At 45.8% G+C, this 22,630-nt stretch overlaps 1 protein-coding gene across 2 annotated transcripts in view; it reads left to right on the plus strand.

Moving 5' to 3' along the window:
• Positions 1 to 22,630, plus strand: part of marchf11 (membrane-associated ring finger (C3HC4) 11) — a 77,110-nt gene that overhangs the window by 45,322 nt on the left and 9,158 nt on the right. The window contains exon 2 of one of the 2 annotated variants that reach the window (XM_084327442.1): positions 10,484 to 10,639. The exons of the other annotated variant lie outside the window; for it this stretch is intronic. Coding sequence (XP_084183568.1) covers positions 10,484 to 10,639 — 156 coding nt within the window. The remainder of the gene's footprint in view (positions 1 to 10,483; positions 10,640 to 22,630) is intronic. 2 annotated transcript variants of the gene reach the window in all.

Below are 22,630 nucleotides of genomic sequence, written 5' to 3' on the forward strand. Positions count from 1 at the left end.
TCCAGTCATCTCCCCCGCCGGCAGCGCAGCGTTAACGTTAACGCTGTAGTGGCGGGTTGCCAGCAATATTCTGTCAGCCTCTTCTGCCATCCCCCGATAATCCTTGGCTCTCACGAGCGGCGAGCTGGCCAAGGCAGTGCGTACTGGAGGTGGGAGCTGACGCAGAAATAACTGTATAAACAAAAATGATGCGTCACCTGAGCCGAGCAACGCCAACATGTTCTCCATGAGCTCGGTTGGTTTACTGTCACCTAAACCGTTCAGTGACAACAGGCGCTCCGCCCGCTCCGTATCTGACAGCTGAAACAGCCGTAACAGCTGTTGTTTGAGAGCGGCGTATTTCCCCATGGCCGGCGGCTCTCGTAAAAATCCCATGACGCGACGGGTGGTCTGTGCATCCAATGCAGCGACGACATGATAGTATTTCGTGTCGTCCACTGTGACACCTCGCAGATGGAATTGAGCCTCGACATGTTGGAACCATGGGTCCGGGTCGTGCTGCCAAAACTCGGGCAACTTGACAGACACCGCAGCTGCCACCGCAGCGGGCCGAACAGCGTTTTCTTCGTTATCACTCATAATAATAATAACAATAATAATAATAATCCAACGATCAAGGTCACCAATGTGGGAAGTTGAAGGAAGAGGCGAATCAATAACGCGCGTGACAGGTCCTTCAGTGACTTCCTACTTTATTCATTCACAGAATCAACACCGTACACACACCTACTACTCCCCTATATCTCCTCCCCTGTGACGCGTCAACTCTGGCGTGAAAGACTCCCTTAATGTGACACCACACCAGTGGCGGACTGGCCATCGGGACGTTCGGGACGAATCCCGATGGGCCGGAACCAAAGTGGGCTGGTCAAAAAAAAGAAAAAAAAAAAAAAAAATTTTAACTTTTTTTTTTTTTGCCAGTGTGTGGGCCACTAATGTGGGCCGGTGTGTGGGCCAGTGTGTGGGCCAGTGTGTGGGCCAGTGTGTGAGTCGGTGTGTGGGCCACTAATGTGGGCCGGTGTGTGGGCCAGTGTGTGGGCCGGTGTGTGGGCCAGTGTGTGGGCCAGTATGTGGGCCGGTGTGTGAGTCGGTGTGTGGGCCACTAATGTGGGCCGGTGTGTGGGCCAGTGTGTGGACCGGTGTGTGGGCCAGTGTGTGGGCCAGTGTGTGGGCCGGTGTGTGGGCCAGTGTGTGGGCCAGTGTGTGGGCTAGTGTGTGGGCCAGTGTGTGGGCCAGTGTGAGTCGGTGTGGGCCACTAATGTGGGCCGGTGTGTTGGCCATTGTGTGGGCCAGTATGTGGGCCGGTGTGTGGGCCGGTGTGTGGGCCAGTGTGTGGGCCACTAATGTGGGCCGTAGGGTTGCCACCCGTCCCTTAAAATACGGAATCGTCCCGTAATTGGAAACTAAAAGACCCGTTCCGTATTGAACTGATACGGGACGCCCTTTGTCCCGTATTTTAAGGTTGCCAGTTTCGTGAGAGAAATAAGCCAGCTGACCTACAAAAACAAGCTAAATTGTGTCCAAAAGTTGCGGAAAATACTTGGCAACTCTGGTATGATGGGCGTGCGCTCAGCAGCTCACCGACCAATGAGAATTAGCGATTTTGCGTTGCTAAGAAGAGTTCTGTGCCGTTGTGCCAATCCTCCGTGTGCGCGCTGCGTGATTTCTTTTCGAAGACGCTTTGAAAATGTCTACAGCAGACACTGTGACTCCACCGTGTCCTAAAAAGACAAAACGCCTCCAGAAATACAGACCTGAGTGGGAAGAGGCAAATCCCTGGCTTGATGGCGTGCGTCAGTGGAGATGTTTACAAAGCAAACTGTAAAATATGTAGGTGTTTTCTGTGGCGCATGGTGGACTGACTGACATCAGACAGCATGCCTCAGGAGAACAATATTCCCGAAATATAAGAACGCAAAGGACCCAAGCACAGGTGTCACAGTTCTTCATAACTGAAACATCTCCTGAGATTGATTCGGTATGGGATATTACATCTTATTTATCTGGTTGTGTTTTTAACTAGTTGTCAGTATTTCTATTTACCTGCCCTGGCAGCCAGGAGCCTACTCTGCTTTTCACATAATTTTTTATTAATCTTTTAATTTGGGTCACACAAGTGTTTCATTGTATTATTGTCCTCTTTCAGTAAAAGTGTTCCCAGGCTTTGTTTTTACAGCACTTTATATTCATACAGTATTATGCTCAAGTTGAGGCTATAGTTCAGCCAATTTATTTAAACAATGTTAAATGCAAATAAAGCACTTTAAACTTTAAGTATGACTAAATGCTTTCTTGACTATATATAGTAACTGTTCCAAAATGCATAGATTTCTATGTATTTTAGGGGTTTGGGGGGCTAGCTCTTTTTAATATAAATGTCATAGATTGTTTTATTTAGATTTCATAGATTTCTATGTATTTCAGGAGTTTGGGGGGCTGGCTCCCCAAAATAATTAAATAACATAACCCTAAGCCTAACCCTAAAACCGAAATAAAGTAAAAAAAAAATAGTGACAAAATCCGCCCATTTTCACCCAAAAAACGCCCCAAAACTGCAACAAAAAAATTTGCGCGCGCTACGCGCACGCTCGATGATAGGTGTCCCTTATTTCTATTGATCGAAGGTGGCAACCCTAGTGGGCCGGTGTGTGGGCTGGTGCGTCTGAATGTCCCGGGCTGAATTTGTGTCCCAGTCCGCCACTGCACCACACTATGTTATTTTATTTCATACTTATCTTGTCTTGCACAGTCTCTGGAGCGTAACAGTAAGAAGCATTTTGTATAAAAGTATTCTGTACTTCTGTATGTCAACTATTAAAGAAACTTGAAACAAGACAAGTCTCTTTAGGGTTATGGTTAGGGTTAAATTCTGGTAAAGGCTACAATATACCTAAGACAAGTGTCTCAAACTTCAGCACCCAGGACAGCACCCTAAACACTTAAGCAGCCTCAAGGCAAATGCCAAAACAAACTACACTACACACCAATCCTGCTCTTTACATCAAGTTCCATGACTTCATCTCAGTGAAAAAGAGTTAGTATAGCCCATACAAAAACTAGCAAAACTATAGATATGTTATATATATATAGTATATGTTGTTGTTGTTTTTTCAAATACTATAGTTGTACCGTGGTATTTCTATGGTAAAAACACAGGATTATTCAGCTTAAATGTTTTATAACATTTCCCTATAGAAGAATACTATGTTGAATCGCTACAGTATTTAAGTGGTAAAACTCTGTAGTGTGTACAAAAACAGGAATACTATAGTTTCCATGACATATAGTCTCCTTAGAACTAGTCCTGCAAGCTAATGAGTGTGGCAGTGAACGGGTTAACCTTCTGTATTGTCGCAGTGAAAGGGTTAACCATTTTGGTAGTGCGGCAGTGAAAGGGTTAAGTTGATGTTTTTTGCTGTGAGCTTGCAGAAGGTAAGGACGGATGTCGACGGACTGACAAACGGATGCTCCTCTTTAGTGAAATGTGATATTATGCAGACCTCTCTGGCCTGAGACTGTGTGTCTCAGAGAGGGACCATTCATAAAACACTCAAGCTTGAGAATAAGGGCGGGGAGTCAGAGCAACAAATGGCAACGTGGATATCCTGTCCTCTGAATATATAGCCTATTAGCAGTGCTAATCTAATCGTCCTGCCTTCCAAGTGCAGCCTGCTATCTGGTTATGATATGTGGACTATACGGCCAGGGATTATTAAGGAGATTGAAACAGAAATGTGACACTTTTTACATGCAGGTAGGCTGAGAGCAAAAGGGTTATTATTCAAAACAAGCAGACATTTTTTCATCAGATATTTCACAGGTATTATTAAAACTGCCCTTGGCATGGGTTATTATCAGTCGTTGGTTGAAGATTGATCACTGACGTCCTCTTGTTCATCTCAAGCGGAGGCGATCCAGGTCCTCTTAAACCCACAAGGTTAATATGACACAATGAGAAATGATCTTGCAGACCACTGACCTTAATATACTATTAATATGCCTCTCATGGTCCAAAGAGTGTGTACACAAACAGTGTGTAAAAGGTCTAAACAGTGGCTGCCTGAGAAATGCTTGTCAGATAAAAAAACATGGCAAATAGGAATGACTGTATGAATGATCACTGGTAAAAGGGATGCTGGTATTGCCACCCCACCCCACCCCCATCCCCCCTATGAATGAGTCATGGGTTAGGGTTAGCTCTTTGGTGTATCACCTTGTAGAAGAAATAATCAAAATAGATCTAACTAGCCTGTTCGGAGCACATGCCCATTCGAAGCAGGCCGGTTGCTTGCAGCGTTGTGGAGACCCACGGTATGGCTGCTTGCAGAGTTCTCAAGAACCACTTATCCAATCACCTTAACACTTGATACTGCACTCCCCTGTGTCCTCAGCAATACACTCACCAAGCATGAAGTTGATTGGACGAACGGTTCTCGAGATATGCAAAGGACAAACAGACACTCAAGCAGAGATTCGTTCGTTTATAGTTAGATGATGCTCTCTTAAGATGGTTTTCAATTATAGCTTATTGGAGCAATTTAAGTCCTCCTTAGAGTACTTAAGTTAAAGTATAAAAGTGTTTGACATACATACTTAAAGGGGACATGTTATGGAACATGGATTGTGCTTAGTCTTATAGATTTGGCAGTCTGAAATGTTATTTAGGTGCTGGGGGAAATTACATAGGTACTACATCTTCAGATTAACAAGCCTAAACAAGCTGCCAACACAAGCAATACATTTGTTTTAATTAATCAGTGTGTACTTCCCAGTTTGTAAAAGTATTTTACTCTTGTGCATGGGGTAGCCAGGCAGAGAAATACATAATTCATTCACATTTTGGGGTGTTGCTACATACAACAAAAACAATGTGTTCAATACAAAGGAAGAAAGAGGTGCTAGAAAATACATAATACAAATTAAATTTGACTAGATTCTTTGCCCAATAAAGTTTCAAGTTCAAGTTTCTTTAATAGTTGTCATACAGAAGTACAGAATACTTTCATACAAAATGCTTCTTACTGTTACGCTCCAGAGACTGTGCTAGACAAGATAGTATCAAATAACATAGTATAGCATGTAATTTAGACGAAGAAAATGAGGTCACAGTGTTCGGTATAGACATATGTACAATGTTCTGAGTTACCATATAATATACAATACTATGCAGTGTACTAATGTACAGTACTATATAGTGCAAAGCAGAAATGGGATGAGGTACAATTTAGGTACAATTTACAGTAAGGTGTACGAGTTGTAGTGCAATCCTTCATCAATAAATATAAAGTGTGGGGAGTGGGTGCTACAGTGTGTTTGTTTAAAGTGGGTGTGTGCTATAAAGTGTGTGGAGTGGGTGCTACAGTGTGTTTGTTTAAAGTGAGTGTGTGCGTGTGGATGTGTGTGCTATGTGCGTTTGGTGGTTGTTGTTGTGTAGTGTTCATTGTTCGTTTAGCAGCCTGATGGCCTGGGGATAGAAGCTTCTTCTGAGTCTTTCTGTGCTCGCCTTGAGACTCCGGTATCGCTTGCCTGACCGCAGCAGTTCAAAGAGGCAGTTGTTCGGGTGACTGGAGTCTTTAATGATTCTCTTAGCCTTGCCCTTGCAACGCTTGTTGTAAATGTTCTGGAGGGTGGGGAGCCCCCCTCCAATTGTGCGCTCGGCTGAACGTGTCACTCTTTGTAGTCTGCTTCGGTCTTGTGCAGTGCTATTCCCAAACCAGGAGGTGATGTTGCCGGTCAAGATGCTCTCTATTGTACATGAGTAGAAGTTCTTAAGGATCTTCTGACTGACTTGGAACTTCCTTAGGTGCCTGAGGAAGTAGAGGCGTTGTCGTGCCTTCTTCACAACACTGTCAATGTGTGTGGTCCATGTCAAGTCCTCGGATATGTAGGCTCCGAGGTACTTAAAGCTGTTGACTCTCTCAACCGGTGCCCCGTCAATGCTGAGGGGGCTGTAGTCCTTGACCCCCGACCTCCTGAAGTCCACAATCATCTCCTTTGTTTTGCTGACGTTCAGGGAGAGGCTGTTTTCCTGGCACCATCCCGCCAGGACCTTGACCTCTTCCAGGTAGGCCCTCTCGTCGTTGGCAGAGATCAGGCCCACCACCACTGTGTCGTCAGCAAATTTGATGATTGTATTGCTACTCCGCTGAGCCACACAGTCGTGTGTGTACAGGGAGTAGAGGAGGGGACTCAGAACACAGCCCTGGGGGGCCCCTATGTTGAGGGTGATGGATGAGGAGGTGCAGTTGCCTGCTCTCACCACCTGGGGTCTGCCAGTCAGGAAGTCCAAGACCCACTGGCAGAGGTCATAGTTCAAGCCCAGGTCCCTGAGCTTGGCTATGAGTATGGAGGGGACTATGGTATTGAATGCCGAGCTGTAGTCGATGAATAGCATTCTCACATAGTTCCCCTGCCTCTTGTCCAGGTGTGATGCTGCTGTGTGCAGCACATGGGCTATGGCGTCCTCCGTGGACCTGTTGGGGCGGTATGCAAATTGCAGGGGGTCCATGTTGATGGGGAGGGAGGAGCAGATGTAGCCCTTTACTAGCTTCTCAAAGCATTTCATGGCTATGGAGGTGAGAGCTACAGGGCGGTAGTCGTTGAGGCAAGCAGGCTTGGATTTTTTGGGTACAGGGATAATAGTGGACTTCTTCAGGCAGGTGGGGATGACAGCCTGTTCTAAGGACTGGTTAAATATGTCAGTGAATACTGGGGCCAGTTGGTCGGCACAGACTTTTAGGACGCGGCCGGGGATGCCGTCCGGACCTGCTGCCTTCCTGATATTCACTTTTTTAAAGGTCCGCCTCACCTCATGCTCTGTTACCCTGAACACTGCGCCTCCATCAGCAGCCGACCCCCCCCCCCCCATTGCCGTGGCTTGTGAGCTGGTGTTGTTATTACCAGCATCAAACCTCGCATAGAAGGTATTGAGGTCATTTGCTAAGGAGATGTCACTGTTCAGTTTGAGGGAGGCGCCTTTGTAGTCTGTCATCGTTTTGAGCCCCTGCCACATAGCTCTAGAGTCAGCTTGTTCAAACTGGAGTTCAATTTTATCCCTGTAGCGCCGTTTGGCCTCTGACACTGTCCTCCTTACGTTGTATCGCGCCACCTTGTGGTCATTCATGTTGCCTGCCACTAGGCCGTCGTTGTATGCTTTGGTGCGCTCTCTCAGAGCTTCACGGACGGATTTGTCTACCCAGGGTTTTTGATTTGGGTAAACTCTCATTTTGGTAGTGGGGATTGTTTCATCCACCATAGTACAAACATAGTCCAGCACTGTCTCCGTGTAGACATTAATGTTATCTGTGTCGCGGAACACATTCCAGTCTGTGCAGTCAAACGCAAACTGGAGCGTCTCCTCTGACGTCAAATCCCATTTCTGCACCTCTCGCGAGACTACAGGAGTACTTTTGATTCTCTGTTTGTACATTGGTGAAAGAAAGATGGACGCGTGATCTGATTTACCAAAGCCACTATCAGAATGAGCCTTGTAGCCACCTTTAAATTGCGTGTAACAGTGATCTAGGATGTTACCGCCTCTGGTGTTGCAAGTCACATGCTGATAGAAGTCAGGTAATACCTTTCTCAGATTGGCGCTATTGAAATCACCCAGCACTAAAATGGCGGCGTTAACGTTCGCCGATTGTATTCTATTTACCTCGTCGTGGAGTCTGGAGAGCGCGACGTTGTTACTGGCTTGCGGTGGAATATACACTCCTACAAGGATGATCGCCGTTAACTCCCTCGGGAGGAAGAAAGGACGACACTTGATGGTTATATATTCCAGGTCTGGGCAGCAGTGGTTGGATAATTCCTTCACGTTAGTTGGATCGCTCCAATTGTTGTTAAACATGAAGGCAATACCTCCTCCACGTTGTTTACCGGACTCTGCTGTACGATCCTTGCGGTGGATAAAGAAGTGTTCAGCTGGTTGGATTGCGTGGTCTGGAACGTCCGGCGTGAGCCACGTTTCGGTGAAGCAAAGAACGTTGCAGTCTCTGACGTCTCTTTGGTATTGAATCCTTGCTCGGATGTCATCCAGTTTATTGTCAATTGATTGTACATTGGCTAGCAATATACTGGGCAATGGCGTTCGGTGGCGTCTGGATCTCAGCCTGTTACGGATCCCAGCTCTCTTCCCACGCCGTCTGGTTCCTTTGTTCCTGGGATCAAGGAACAAAGGGTCTGGTCCCATTCTCCGGAGAATCTCCTCAGGCCATTGTTGCGGTTCGGAAAGCTGGTCCAGTGAGTAATCCAATCGGTACGTTTCCCGTAATCCGATGTCTATAAGTGACTGACGGTCATACACATTAAATGCACCTACTGTTGGTTCAGACAAAACTCTTAAAACTATAAATATTAACAAAAGTAAGCACAGTCTCGACGGAGCGAACAGAAAGGCAGCCGGACGTTGCAGCGTTCTAAATTCTAAAAACTTTAAGAATCAAGGAAGTAGTATAAAACAGTTGAAAAGATACAAAATGTCTCATTTAAGTGGTGGGTGGTCCAGTTGTGCAGGTTCTGGTTACTTCCCCTCAACACTGAACTTTGTAGTTGAGTAAATAGTCTGATATTTCCTTTTAAAATGTTGTGAAGTAAAAGTACCGGTATAAAGTCCCTAAGATTGAAATACCCAAGTAAACAAACTTCAGAGCTGTACTTAAAGGCCTAAGCTGACAGTTAGACAAGAAGATAGATACCAATTTCCTCTCTGTGCGTTCAGTAGAAAGCTATCCGCCTGCAAGACTCTCTTTCTAACCACCAGGCCCAACCTGTGACCTTTCAGTATAGTGAGATGGTCTCTCTCTCTAACCTCTCTAGGGTGACCTTCCAGTATACTGAGCTGCTCTCTCTCTCTCTCTCTAACCACCAGGCCCAACCTGTGACCTTTCAGTATAGTGAGATGGTCTCTCTCTCTAACCTCTCTAGGGTGACCTTCCAGTATACTGAGCTGCTCTCTCTCTCTAACCTCTCTAGGGTGACCTTCCAGTATACTGAGCTGCTCTCTCTCTCTCTCTCTAACCTCTCTAGGGTGACCTTCCAGTATACTGAGCTGCTCTCTCTCTCTCTCTCTAACCTCTCTAGGGTGACCTTCCAGTATACTGAGCTGCTCTCTCTCTCTAACCTCTCTAGGGTGACCTTCCAGTATACTGAGCTGCTCTCTCTCTCTAACCTCTCTAGGGTGACCTTCCAGTATACTGAGCTGCTCTCTCTCTCTAACCTCTCTAGGGTGACCTTCCAGTATACTGAGCTGCTCTCTCTCTAACCTCTCTAGGGTGACCTTCCAGTATACTGAGGTCTCTCTCTGTCTCTCTGTAGGGTGACCTTCCAGTATACTGAGGTCTCTCTCTGTCTCTCTGTAGGGTGACCTTCCAGTATACTGAGGTCTCTCTCTGTCTCTCTGTAGGGTGACCTTCCAGTATACTGAGGTCTCTCTCTGTCTCTCTGTAGGGTGACCTTCCAGTATACTGAGGTCTCTCTCTAACCTCTCTACAGGGCGACCCTCCAGTACACTGAGCTGGTCTCTCTCTGTCTCTCTGCAGGGCGACCCTCCAGTACACTGAGCTGGTCTCTCTCTGTCTCTCTGCAGGGCGACCCTCCAGTACACTGAGCTGGTCTCTCTCTGTCTGTCTCTCTGCAGGGCGACCCTCCAGTACACTGAGCTGGTCTCTCTCTGTCTGTCTCTCTGCAGGGCGACCCTCCAGTACACTGAGCTGGTCTCTCTCTGTCTCTCTACAGGGCGACCCTCCAGTACACTGAGCTGGTCTCTCTCTGTCTGTCTCTCTGCAGGGCGACCCTCCAGTACACTGAGCTGGTCTCTCTCTGTCTGTCTCTCTGCAGGGCGACCCTCCAGTACACTGAGCTGGTCTCTCTCTGTCTGTCTCTCTGCAGGGCGACCCTCCAGTACACTGAGCTGGTCTCTCTCTGTCTCTCTACAGGGCGACCCTCCAGTACACTGAGCTGGTCTCTCTCTGTCTGTCTCTCTGCAGGGCGACCCTCCAGTACACTGAGCTGGTCTCTCTCTGTCTCTCTGCAGGGCGACCCTCCAGTACACTGAGCTGGTCTCTCTCTGTCTCTCTGCAGGGCGACCCTCCAGTACACTGAGCTGGTCTCTCTCTGTCTGTCTCTCTGCAGGGCGACCCTCCAGTACACTGAGCTGGTCTCTCTCTGTCTGTCTCTCTGCAGGGCGACCCTCCAGTACACTGAGCTGGTCTCTCTCTGTCTCTCTGCAGGGCGACCCTCCAGTACACTGAGCTGGTCTCTCTCTCTCTGTCTCTCTGCAGGGCGACCCTCCAGTACACTGAGCTGGTCTCTCTCTGTCTCTCTACAGGGCGACCCTCCAGTACACTGAGCTGGTCTCTCTCTCTCTGTCTCTCTGCAGGGCGACCCTCCAGTACACTGAGCTGGTCTCTCTCTGTCTGTCTCTCTGCAGGGCGACCCTCCAGTACACTGAGCTGGTCTCTCTCTGTCTGTCTCTCTGCAGGGCGACCTGCTGAACCTGTGCCGCTGTGACGGCTCTGTCCGCTACACGCACCAGCAGTGCCTGCTGAAGTGGATCAGCGAGAGGGGCTGCTGGACCTGCGAGCTGTGCTGCTACCGCTTCCACGTCGTCGCCATCAACACAAAGAGGCCGTGGCAGGTAACCAGAGAGACTAGAGGGACAAGACTTACCAACTCTTAAAGCCCAACCTCTAGGTTAAACCCTACTGATCAATTATGGGTAGTTTACATCATTGGTATATAATTTCATTATTTATTTTTTTCCATTTGACACCGGAAATGCCACTCTGAAAGAGTTAAAAAGGTCCACGCACGAATAACATGCACGCGCGAATCAAAAAAGCTTATCAAACGCCGACGTCACAACAGGTCAACAGGACAACAGGTGCATATTAATGAGCCGAATCTAAAAGCTTATCAGACGCTAGCACCTAGCACGGCCGTGACGTCACTCCAGGAAACGTATGCCTTATGTCCGTCCGGGTCATAGTACTAGATCAATGGTGGCTCACTCGGTGCATCACAGTTAGCCTATATCTCCGCCGTCCCTGCTACACGCAGTCGGGACCACTACACTCACTGACGTTAGCCTATAATAGCCCGCCGTCCCTGCGGGTGGTTCTCTCCTCTTTGTGTGCCCCCATCCCCGCGGAGGAGCTTGTGGACTCGACGGCGGCGGCGGCCGCGGGGCGCCGGAGCCCGCAGCGCTAGTTAGCTCATAGCTATTGTGTAACACTAGCCTTTGCGGGCTCGGGCGCCCTGCGGCTGCCGCCGCCGTCGCGTCCATGGGCCCCCCCGGCAGGGCACCCGTGGGGACGGGTCGGGGTGTACAGAGAGGAGAGAACCATTTTGGGTCGGCCGTTCATGCCGGCCAGCGAGCCGGATGTCGGGATATGTTGTTAGCACAATAGCTACCAAGCTAAGCTATGTTATCTACTAACGTTATAAACACAATATGTGTACAACGACACAATGATTTACATTATTACAAATATGGTAACGTGGTTGTGGCTTTTACAAATAGTGGTTAGCTTTAGAGATGGATGGATGGCTATAATCACAGAGCAATAGTGAGCTGAAACAGATACATTTCCATTCGGCTAGTAGTAGCAAGCATATATCTATGGTAGCAAGGCTCTCTGCCTGCCACTAGCTGTGTGACTCTCAGCGCCCCCTGGTGAGCCCCCTGTTGTCCTGCACCTGTTGTGACGATTACACACGCACGTTATGAACAATTGATTAAAATATGCACGTGCGTGGTGATTGTGTTGGGCAGACAAAATGTTTGATAAAAACACTAAAACTGGGTCAATTTCAATACTTTTTTTCCCCCTTCTTCATGAAAGCCACTGTTGGCCTAGTCCACATTGTTTATTGTATATTGTTTATACAAAGGTTGACCTTTAAGTAACACACCAACATTTTGGGAAATTAGCTTACCATCTTCTCCAGAGAGAGACAAGAAGATATATACCAGTTTCCTCTCTGTGCATTCAGTAGAAAGCTATCTGGCTGCATGTTAGCCTAGCTTAGCACAATGAATAGAAGCGGACAGTGACAGGTAGCCTAGGCATTGTCCAACTAACACCTCTAACTAACACTGAACGCACCGAGAGGAAACTGGTATCTACCTTCTTGTCTCTCTCTGGAGAAGACGGTAAGCTAATTTCCCATAATGTGCTTACCATCTTCTCCAGACAAGAAGATAGCTATCTGGCTGCAAGCTAGCCTAGCTTAGCACAAATGAATGGAGGCCGATATGGACCACTAGCCTAGCTGTTGGCCAAAAATGCCTCTGCCAGAGTTTTAAGCTAGGCAATCGGTCCTTATTCGCTTCCATTTTTGTGCTGAGTTAGGCTAGCTTGCAGCTAGATAGCCTTCTGCACAGAGTGCACAGAGAGGAAATTGGTATCCATCTTCTTGTCTGAAACATTTGAAGATGGTAAGCGCATTTCCCATAATGTTGGTGTGTTCCTCTTAAGCATCTGGGGCCATTTTTGTCTTTGTTTTTGACGACTGCATACTTTTTTTGCAAAGCTTTACTTTATACTTTATACGTATAGCACATGCATGAGTCTGGTCTCTTTTGAAAGGTAACATTCTGAAGGTGCTAAAACAATAAGGTAAAATGGGCGCCCTCGTGGCGCACCGCATAGTGACTCGCACACCTACGCGGCCATCCCGGGTTCGCCTCCCGCTCCCGGGGATATTTGTCGCATGTCTTCCCCACATCTCCTCCCGTTCGCCCTCTCCTCTGTCAGTCCTGCATGACCAGAAAAAAGCTGTAAAAATGCAAAAAAATTACAGAAAACAATAAGGTCAAATAACTTTGAGTGCTAATGAAATAGAGTAACAGAGGTCTATGTCCAAAAAGTCTCTGCGGTGGTAGGCGAGTGCTTAGTCCACTGCGCTACCCAGCCGCCCTCAAATCAAAGTGCTTTTTACAGTGTCCCTATTAACCATACAATGCTTTTGTGGCTAATTAAGTAGTAGCTGGGTAACCAGTATGGTGTACGGCATTGATGGTGCTGGGAATGGACTCCACCCTTGGACAATATCGTTGATCTGTAGGAAATAGGGCTCGGAGTCCAAGATGTGAGGCCATCGGAAGCACGAGGATGGGCTTCCGGAAGGAGAGGGTAGTGTAATGACCACGGATGCTAGCCCGGCCCCTTGACTGATGGATCGGACCCTTTAGTTGACTGGTTAGCACTGTCGTCTGTGGTCTGGGAGACCTGAGTTAGATTCCTTGCTGTCTATTCGTTACAGTATAAATCCACTTCCTGAAAGTAACCATGCTAAGCATACTCAATAAAACCTGGAAGACAGTAGACATACAGTGATTTTATGATTATTCAATCTTTACAAAAAAATGCCTACTCAACCATCATACAGTGAAGAATACTCCATACTGAAAAGATCATACTTCAGGGACTTTTAGACACGGCAAGGAGCTGACTAGAGATCTGTCTGGGTGGTGATGACTGAGCCCATCCAACAACAACATCCCTAACCACACCTCTACGTTGAAAATCCACCAGGATCCTCTCTCTTGTTTATCGACTGGTTACCCTTCATTTGGATTAGGCCTCCATTTAAAAAAAATGGCTGAGGACAGTGGGAAGACGATGTTATTACAAAAAAAGAGAATCTGTTTGGGGGGAAAATGTTATCCAAGAAGAAGAAGAAGTCGTTATTTGTCAAGCAGATTAACACACACACGCGAGATGGGCGACACACAGGACCCATCCAATTGTCCTTACTCCCCAAGGGCAGTCGGGAGCAGACATGGGCCGTACCCAGGGACCAATCCAAGTACTCCTGTCCGTCTTCGTCAGGAACGTGACAATGTTAGCGATCTGTTCTGCATGTTTTTCCATTGGGTTTATCTTATTGGGAGGGGAAACCCTTGCGAGCACGGGGAGAACATGCAAACTCCACAGAGAAAGGCCCGGGAGATACTCCACCTGGGTACCTGGCAACAGGGCAACCTGGTCCCCAAGCGGGAATCGAACCGAGGACCTTCTAGCTGTGAGGCGACAGTGTTAACCACTACACCGTGCCCTGCCCATATTATTCAATGACCACTAGGGGGACGCAAGTCACCACTATAGGGAGGTGTAGTGGTTACATCATTGCCGTTTTTCGTGTTCCACCCTCTGTCCAATGCAATGTATTTCCCCATTGCCCATTTCTAAATCGTCTTGTTTAAAACAAATAAAGCATTAACATTTGCATAGTGTACCTTTCTGTGCTTATTCATCCACAATCTATAGCTCAACATGAAAATATTCGCAATTAATCGTAAAAAAATAATCGCTGAATTTTATTTCAACCAAAAATGCTTAAACAATAATGTTAGTGATAGAAGGGAACTCATTTTGTGCAAAAATGGAACGCTTTTAAATTTCCATGCGGCAGAATTGTTACAATAGCCGATAATCCATTTTCCCAATGATAAATCCCTATACGGGTGGAACAACCAGTGACGTCAGACTACACCTCCCTATAAACAAACAAACTTCAACATTAAAATGTCTTACCGGCACAATCTTGTTGTGCCAAAGAAATTGATTAATAATTAGTCATTAAGATATTTACTTTTCTTTATCAGCTAAATCTGTTGATGTCTGACATATTTCTCTCAGGTCAGATCGTACGCATGTGTGTGAACCAGGAAAACAAAAGAGGACTGGAGTAACATTTGTTGGTAAACAGCTACCTTAGCATTATCTAAAAGATACAAAATCATTCTTCATGTTTGTGCATTTTCAAATTGTGTCAACAACATGTTCCCTACTTCGCGTAACGCTCATAGATTATTGATAAATTGACATTCTTAAAGAACAACCTGAACCCTATTATTCCATCACGTGGAATCTAAATGAATATTGGGGTCAAAGATTTTTGTGGTCCAGTATTGAGGGAAATCACTTATTCTTGCCATTGACTTTTTTGTTGTAATAAGTGTCTGAAGACTCCTCAATTAATTGTATTACAAGTCTGGCTCAAACAGAAGTCTCACTCTGAAATCCTGCACGGTGTGAGTTGTTGCAGGAAGAGTAACATTACATTGGATCAATAAAGGAATATCCTATCTTATCTTAAACCTGAGTGAGTTGGTGAGGAAGATTAGAAGATTGTTAGGAGTATAGAAAGCGTTGTGTTATCTAAAAGATATAAAACAATGGTTTGTGTTTGCGCATATACACTTCGCACAGTTTTCAAAGACTACCTTTTTTATATAGGGACATGCTGAAAGTGTGGCTAGTTATGCTACAAATGGATGAAACCCATCCATGCACTCCGCCTTGCAGCCCATCAGGTATGTAGCAATTATTTTTACCCTGATGACTACTGCCAGTCCAAATAAATCCTATACCAAGGAAAATGCTGTTCCAAGAGTGGAGAGACCTGCTGCAGACAGAGTGGAGGTAATGTTAGCTAAAGTTATTGTGTTGACCTGGCATCAGTACACATGAAAACTTGACAGGATAACAGCAAAAACAATCACTCAATAAGCATAGTTGTATGTACAAAATATCAACTGAGTCAGGGCTGATTATAAAATATCTATATAGATTTATTTCCCCTTCTTTTGTTAACATCAGAAAACATGCCCCTGGCTGCAAGTAGTGGAATGGATGAGCAGAGACTGGAGGAAGCGTGAACACAAAGGTCTATCTCTGTAGGTATACTGTACTTTACATAGTTGTCAGACACATATAATGACAATCTGAGCTTGTCAGTGGCAAAGAACATTGCAGCCCATTTTGCGGCTGCTGGCTGAAGTGATCTCTCTCAATACTGGACCAATTACAAAAGCTTTTGTCCCTATTAATCATTTAGACGCCACATGACAGAAAAATAGGGGTTCAAAATACCTTTAAGTTGTGGCAAACTGTTGTGCTACATGGACCAAAATACATTCTTCTCAAGGATCTGCCGTTCAATGAGTGGAGAGAGAGAGCTGTTGCAGTGCAGACAAAGTGGCGGTAATGTAACATTAAGTATTACTAATGATACACAGAAATTGTGGCTAACTGAATTGTGCTATATGGACCCAAACTGCAGACATAGTTGATGTTATGTAACGTTAATTATTACAAATGGTAACTGTAACTTTTTTGATTGACAAATAGTATTATGCATTGGGTATAATGTTATTGAAATAAGCGGCACGGTGGTGTAGTGGTTAACACTGTCGCCTCACAGCAAGAAGGACCAGGGTTCGATTCCCGCTTGGGGACCAGGTTTCCATGATGCCAGTTACCCAGGTGGGGTATCTCCCAGGCCTTTCTGTGTGGAGTTTACATGTTCTCCCCGTGCTCGTAAAGGGTTTCCCCCCCGATAAGATAAACCCAATGGAAAAACATGCACAACAATAGATCGCTAACGCTGTGGCGTCCTTGACGAAGACGGACAGGAGCACTTGGATTGGTCCCCTGGTGCGGCTCACGTTGACGCCTGTCTGCTCCCGGCTGCCCTTGGGGGGGAAGGACGACGGGATGGGTTAATCGCAGATATGAATTGCATGTGTGCCGATTGATGACCTCTGAGCAGGTCCTAAATTATTATTATATTTATAAGCTCAATAAACACAGATAATATTTGACCGGAATTTATATAATTTGTCCAGGACATTGAAATCTTACCATACACCTGGCACCCATTTTTTCTAGATGAAACTCTGGCTAAACCATTTTGTCAACAAAGAAAATAAATTATGGAATAACAACAGACTGGCTACTGGTGGTGCAGGGTTGTTTGAGTAGAACACCATGACTCAATGAGACATTCTCATAGCAGATGGTCTTAAAAAGTTTTGGAAATGTGAAAAATACTGTCCGAAAATTGTTATTGCAGCTTTAAAGGTGGGATATGTCACGACTAGATGTATTTAACCCAATATGCAGACAAGAGAAAGGCAGACAGATCTTGTTAAAACCCAGAACAGGTATATTTAATTAGAAAAGGGTAGTCGGGTATCCGGGCAGGAATCGAGTGACACGGGGGGAATCTCGTACAGTCCAGGGAGCGTGTGTGTGGCAGGGTAGTCAGACGGGCAGGAGTCAATAATATAACGGGTACTCAGGTAATAAGGGGGAGTAGGCAAGGGCAAGGCAGTCCAACAGGCAAGTGGTCATATACGGGTTTCAGGTCCTCATACGTTCCGGGAAAAGGCAAGGACAATAGTCAGGCAGGTGGGTGAAGGAATCTATGTTTTTCAATGTGTATATAATGTATATATTGGTGGGTGACAGCATCTGCTATTAGATATTATTTGTAAGAGGACAGTAGCAGTCAATATGTCTGGCTCCAGTGGGGCTGCAGACAAGGGCCTGTTATCAGCTGAGCTCTCGAGCGAGCCAAGGTCATTGTATGCAGCCGGCACTGGGCTCTCACATGGTGGTGTGGTCACATCGTTTAGTAATATCGGCATCGCCGTTGCTATAGTGATTTGGGTCAAGGGTGCCGTTGCCATAGTAACAGTCACGAGAGAGAGGTCGACATCGGGGGACTTGAAGACGGTAAGCTGTGGGGTCTTCAGGAGACTAAGCAGATTGAGACACGACGCACAGGTGAGCAGACGCGTTGATCAGAGACTTTGATCCCTCCTCACCCTCGCTGGGTGGGGGAGGGGAAGTGACACATCATCGCTAGCTTCGGCTAACAGGGAATGGTTGTTGGCTACGATGAGGCCCAGAACCATTGGACTAATAGCATAAGAGACGGTGGAGAAGAATGAATTAAGACTGTTCAAGGACATTACAGAGTTGGTTACATCTGGTACGGAGCTATGTTCATGAAAATAAACATGAGGATCTAAGGAAAGAGATCACGTTGTACTAACAGGGGTAGATACAGTGTGAGACAGCTAATGAGATATCCAAGTAAAATGACACAACACGGAGGCCAGTCACGGAACAGCAGGTGATGAGTGAGAGAAATGATTAAAGGCTAGACACACTGTTATCTAACAAACTGGGGGTCAGAACACGTTATCCAAGCACGAGATCAAGGTGAAGATCCAGGTATCGGACTGTGGGGAAAGGAGGACAACACAAGTTCAAGTTCAAGTTTCTTTAATAGTTGTCATACAGAAGTACAGAATACTTTCATACAAAATGCTTCTTACTGTTACGCTCCAGAGACTGTGCTAGACAAGATAGTATCAAATAACATGTCACAGGGTTAGGCACGGATTAAAGAACACGGAATAGATCACTCATGAGCGCACAATAAACTACGACTGACTGGGAAAACACGAAGTTACGATCTGGCAGCATCATGACATCTGAGGCGGGGTTATATAGATGACATAATCGGCCCACAGATGTCAATCAGCTGCTCCGCTGACATCAGCACACCTGAACTCCATACCTGGTAACGAGAGACAGAGAGAGAGAGAGAGAGAGAGAGAGAGAGAGAGAGAGAGAGAGAGAGAGAGAGAGAGAGAGAGAGAGAGAGAGAGAGAGAGAGAGAGAGAGAGAGAGAGTAGCCAGGCAGCGACAGTGTGTGACAGGATAGGCAATTTCAGAGAAATGATAAAGAGTGAGCTTACAAGTCCAACAGAAATAGAGCAATCTCTGGATCACTTTTCAAGCCCGGTGCCGTGGCAAGGTTTTCCACAAACTGCCAGAGGCCCAACAATATTCAGGCCTGAATCGTAATTCTGAATCTTGTGTGTGTGTGTGTGTGTGTGTGTGTGTGTGTGTGTGTGTGTGTGTGTGTGTGTGTGTGTGTGTGTGTGTGTGTGTGTGTGTGTGTGTGTGTGTGTGTGTACATTATGTTTTCTCAGGCTCTTTATGTGGTCGTAAATCCTTGAGGTTGCAGCACTTCCCCATGAAGCATGCTCTCAACATTATTATGGGGACATTAACCAAACTGGCTTTACAACCTCCAGCATTATTGACTCGCTGGTTAAAAATTACATCTGAGGGGTGGCTGGGTAGCGCAGTGGACTAAGCACTCGCCTACCACCGCAGAGACTCTGAGATCGAATCCAGCTGTCAGCGGTACCTCCGGCTTGGTCAGTCGTCCCAGTAACACAATTGGCAGTGTTAGCGGGTGGGAAGCCGGTGGGGTATGTGTCCTGGTCGTTGTAAACTGCGACTCCTACTGGTCGGTCTGTACTGCCTGTTCAGCAGGGAGGGGATCTGGGGGAAATAGCGTGAACCTCTGGTTGAAGTATGGCGTGGATGGTTGAAGTATGTAGTGGATCTGGCAGCATCATGACATCTGAGGCGGGGTTATATAGATGACATAATCGGCCCACAGATGTCAATCAGCTCTCCCACTCCACTGACACATGCCTTCTCTATTTGAACGACCACATCAAACAAGAGGTGGACGTGGGCAAATACTGCGGCATGGTCATGCTGGACCTACAAAAGGCCTTCGACACTGTCAATCACACCATTCTGATTGACAAGCTAAAAGCAATTGGTTTTGATAGTCTATCAGTGAGCTGGATACAATCGTACTGGAGGGGAGAGAACAGATGGTGGAGGTAAACGGTACACTATCCCCCCCCCCTCACAGTGAGCTGTGGTGTTCCACAAGGAAGCATACTAGGACTGCTACTATTCCTAATTTATGCAAATAACATGGCGTCAGCTTGTGACTGCAACTTGTTCCTGTTTGCGGACGACTCAGCCCTGCTGGTCTCTGACAAGAACAAGTTACAGGTTGAAAAAGCCCTCAGCTCGGAACTAGGCAAAATCTGCATATGGCTCGCCGACAACAAACTATCATTACACATGGGCAAAACAGAGTCCATTCTCTTCGGTTCAAAGAACAAACTCAACAAGACCGACGGCTTCTCGGTTACAGTGGGTGACAATATTGTCACAAGGAAAGATGAAATTACCTACCTGGGTTCCATCCTAGAGGCTAATCTTTCCTGTGACAAAATGGCATCCAATGTAATAAAAAAAAGTCAACCAACGAACTCGATTCTTGTACCGGATCTCCTCTCTGGTAAACAAGAATACCCTGAAGACTCTAGCAGGAGCACTCATTCAAGGGTACTACGACTATGCTTGCACCTCATGGTACCAAAGCACCTCAAAGGCACTAAAAAACTAATTACAAACATCTCAAAACAAGCTAGTCAGACTACTGCTTGACCTGACTCCTAGAACCCACCTCACCCCTGCCCACTTTGACAACCTAGGATGGCTTAGAGTAGACGACAGAGTACAGCAACTTGCAATGGGCCTGGTCTACAAGATACACTACGCGACCAAGGTACCCATGTACATGTCAAAATACTTCCCAAAGGTCAGTGAATACCACGATCACAACACCAGAGGGAGCTCCACAAATCATGTTAAACCCAGATTCGTCTCAAACAAGGGATTAAACACGTTTCGCAATTATGCCACATCAATGTGGAACGCCCTACCCAAAGCTGTAAAGGAATGTGAATCACTACCCACTTTCAAAAACACTCTCAAAAAACACCTACGGGAGACTGCAATTCGAAACTGGCCCCTACAAATGTCCTAACCCAGTTGTACAGTAAATTACCAAGTATGGCTTTGTCAGTATTCCAATGTACAGTGTACAATGTGTGTGTGTCCCCCCACCTCCAATGTACAGCCCCCACCCACCCACCCAACCTCCTCCAATGTACAGTTTCTACGTCAAATGTATATACACTCTTTTTCTGGACACTTTTGTATCACAAACCGTACTGTATTTGCAAATCTGATATGTCATAAATGTATAGATGTAGCAGTACTGTCTATCTGTATGTCATGTATGTCATATATGTTATGATGAATTGAAAATGGGGGACCCTGATGTAAACAAGACGAAAGTCTTTCTCTGGTCTGCAACCCCTTAACAATTGTATGTATTGAGCTGTACTGTACTGTACCCATTCTGCAATCTGTTAATAAACTTTTCAATCAATCAATCAATCAATCAATCAATGGATGGTTGAAGTATGTAGTGGATGGTTGAAGTATGGAGTGGATGGTTGAAGTATGGAGTGGGTGGTTGAGTATGGAGTGGGTGGTTGAGTATGGAGTGGTTGAGTAAGAAGTTATTTCGTTTTATTTATTTTTTATTTACCCAGGCACAGTGCACATTAATCAACATCTTAAGTTTCCACATCAATGTAAATCTGCCAGAATTAGCTAATGAGCTAGTTTTCATCTGTAGTCCCTGCCTCTCTGCCTTGATGGAGGCTGTTTGGCTGAAACGCATCAGCATTGTTTCTTTATTTCTCTTTTCCTCACTCTTTTCTCCTCCCAAACAAGTGTACATTGGACCAGCTAAGAGACCATATACATTACCCCCAGATTAGTTGTTCTCTTTTTGCCTGTTTTTGTTAAGTTTTGAACCCACCAAGAGCACCTTTGATACAAATGTAACATTCCACCCACACTGAGCAATGGCATGCCAGGTTTTTTCTGTTGTAAATACTAAATAGCGCACTGTCCATGGTTTTATGTGGTAGGTTATCAACGTTACCTTTACTTGCGTTAACCAAGCTAACATACATACCAAGCAACATACATTAGCAACGTATGTTATCAATGTACATAATGTTACATTAGCAACAGGCTGCAGTTCTGTGAGAATGTTTTGCATCTACTGTATTAAACTGTGTGTTCTAGCTAAAGATTGCACAGGGAAGCTACAGCGTCATTAGACAATTTGTAATTCCCACATTACGTCATCAGGCATTTTTGTCCCTGTTAAAATTATTCTCCTCTTATTGAGCCAGATAGCATTTTTATTCCCAGGGATCAGTGCTTTTACACAGTTTTCCTGTCTCTTTCCTGTTACAATTCATAACCTGAAATCATATGCTTCCCTGCTTTCTCCCCTACTGGGGTCTTAACCTTATGATATAGCCTTTTAGGCTTATCTGGGTTTTGTTAGACTACTTTATTGGCTTTTCTGGTCAGCCCTTATCCTCTGTCTGATCGTGAGTATGGATGGTTGGATGGGGAGTTTTTATGCTCCGAGGTCTCCAGACCCTCTGTGGGTTATGTACTTATAACCTGATCTGCCTAGGTTTCTCTTAGCCTTCCATAGGCTTTACTAGTCAGCCATTTCTTCTGCCTTTTGTTAGTTATGTTTGCAGTAGGCAGAGCCTATCCAAGGACATTATGTATTCGGTAGCATCTGTGGGTGTGTGGGTGTGTGGGTGTGTATCCGTGCAATAACTGTAGGACCAATCAGCCTGTGCTTTGGTGCAGAACATTACATTAGGTGCAAGGATGAGCGTGTGAGAATATGTTTCACATCAGGCAACGGGCAGTATTTTGGGGAATTAGCATTCTCCATTGACTTTCATGTATCCTTCTGTGGTTTTTATGGTACACCTTTTTACCACCAGAGGGCGACACAACGGCCCGACCCACCAGTGCGCCTCTCATTTCACTCTGCATTCACGGGGTCAGCACAAACTAAATGCAATGGCCAAGCCTTGAATGAATGAATGAATGAAAACTTTATTAACAGATTGCAGAATGGGTACAGTGCAGTACAGCTCAATACATACAATTGTTAAGGGGATGCAGACCAGAGAAAGACTTTCGTCTTGTTTACACCCAGGGTCCCCCATTTCCAATTCATCGTAACATATATGACATACATGACATACAGA

Source organism: Notolepis coatsorum, assembly GCF_963971535.1.
Source record: "Notolepis coatsorum genome assembly, chromosome: 13".
NCBI classification, from domain to species: domain Eukaryota; kingdom Metazoa; phylum Chordata; class Actinopteri; order Aulopiformes; family Paralepididae; genus Notolepis; species Notolepis coatsorum.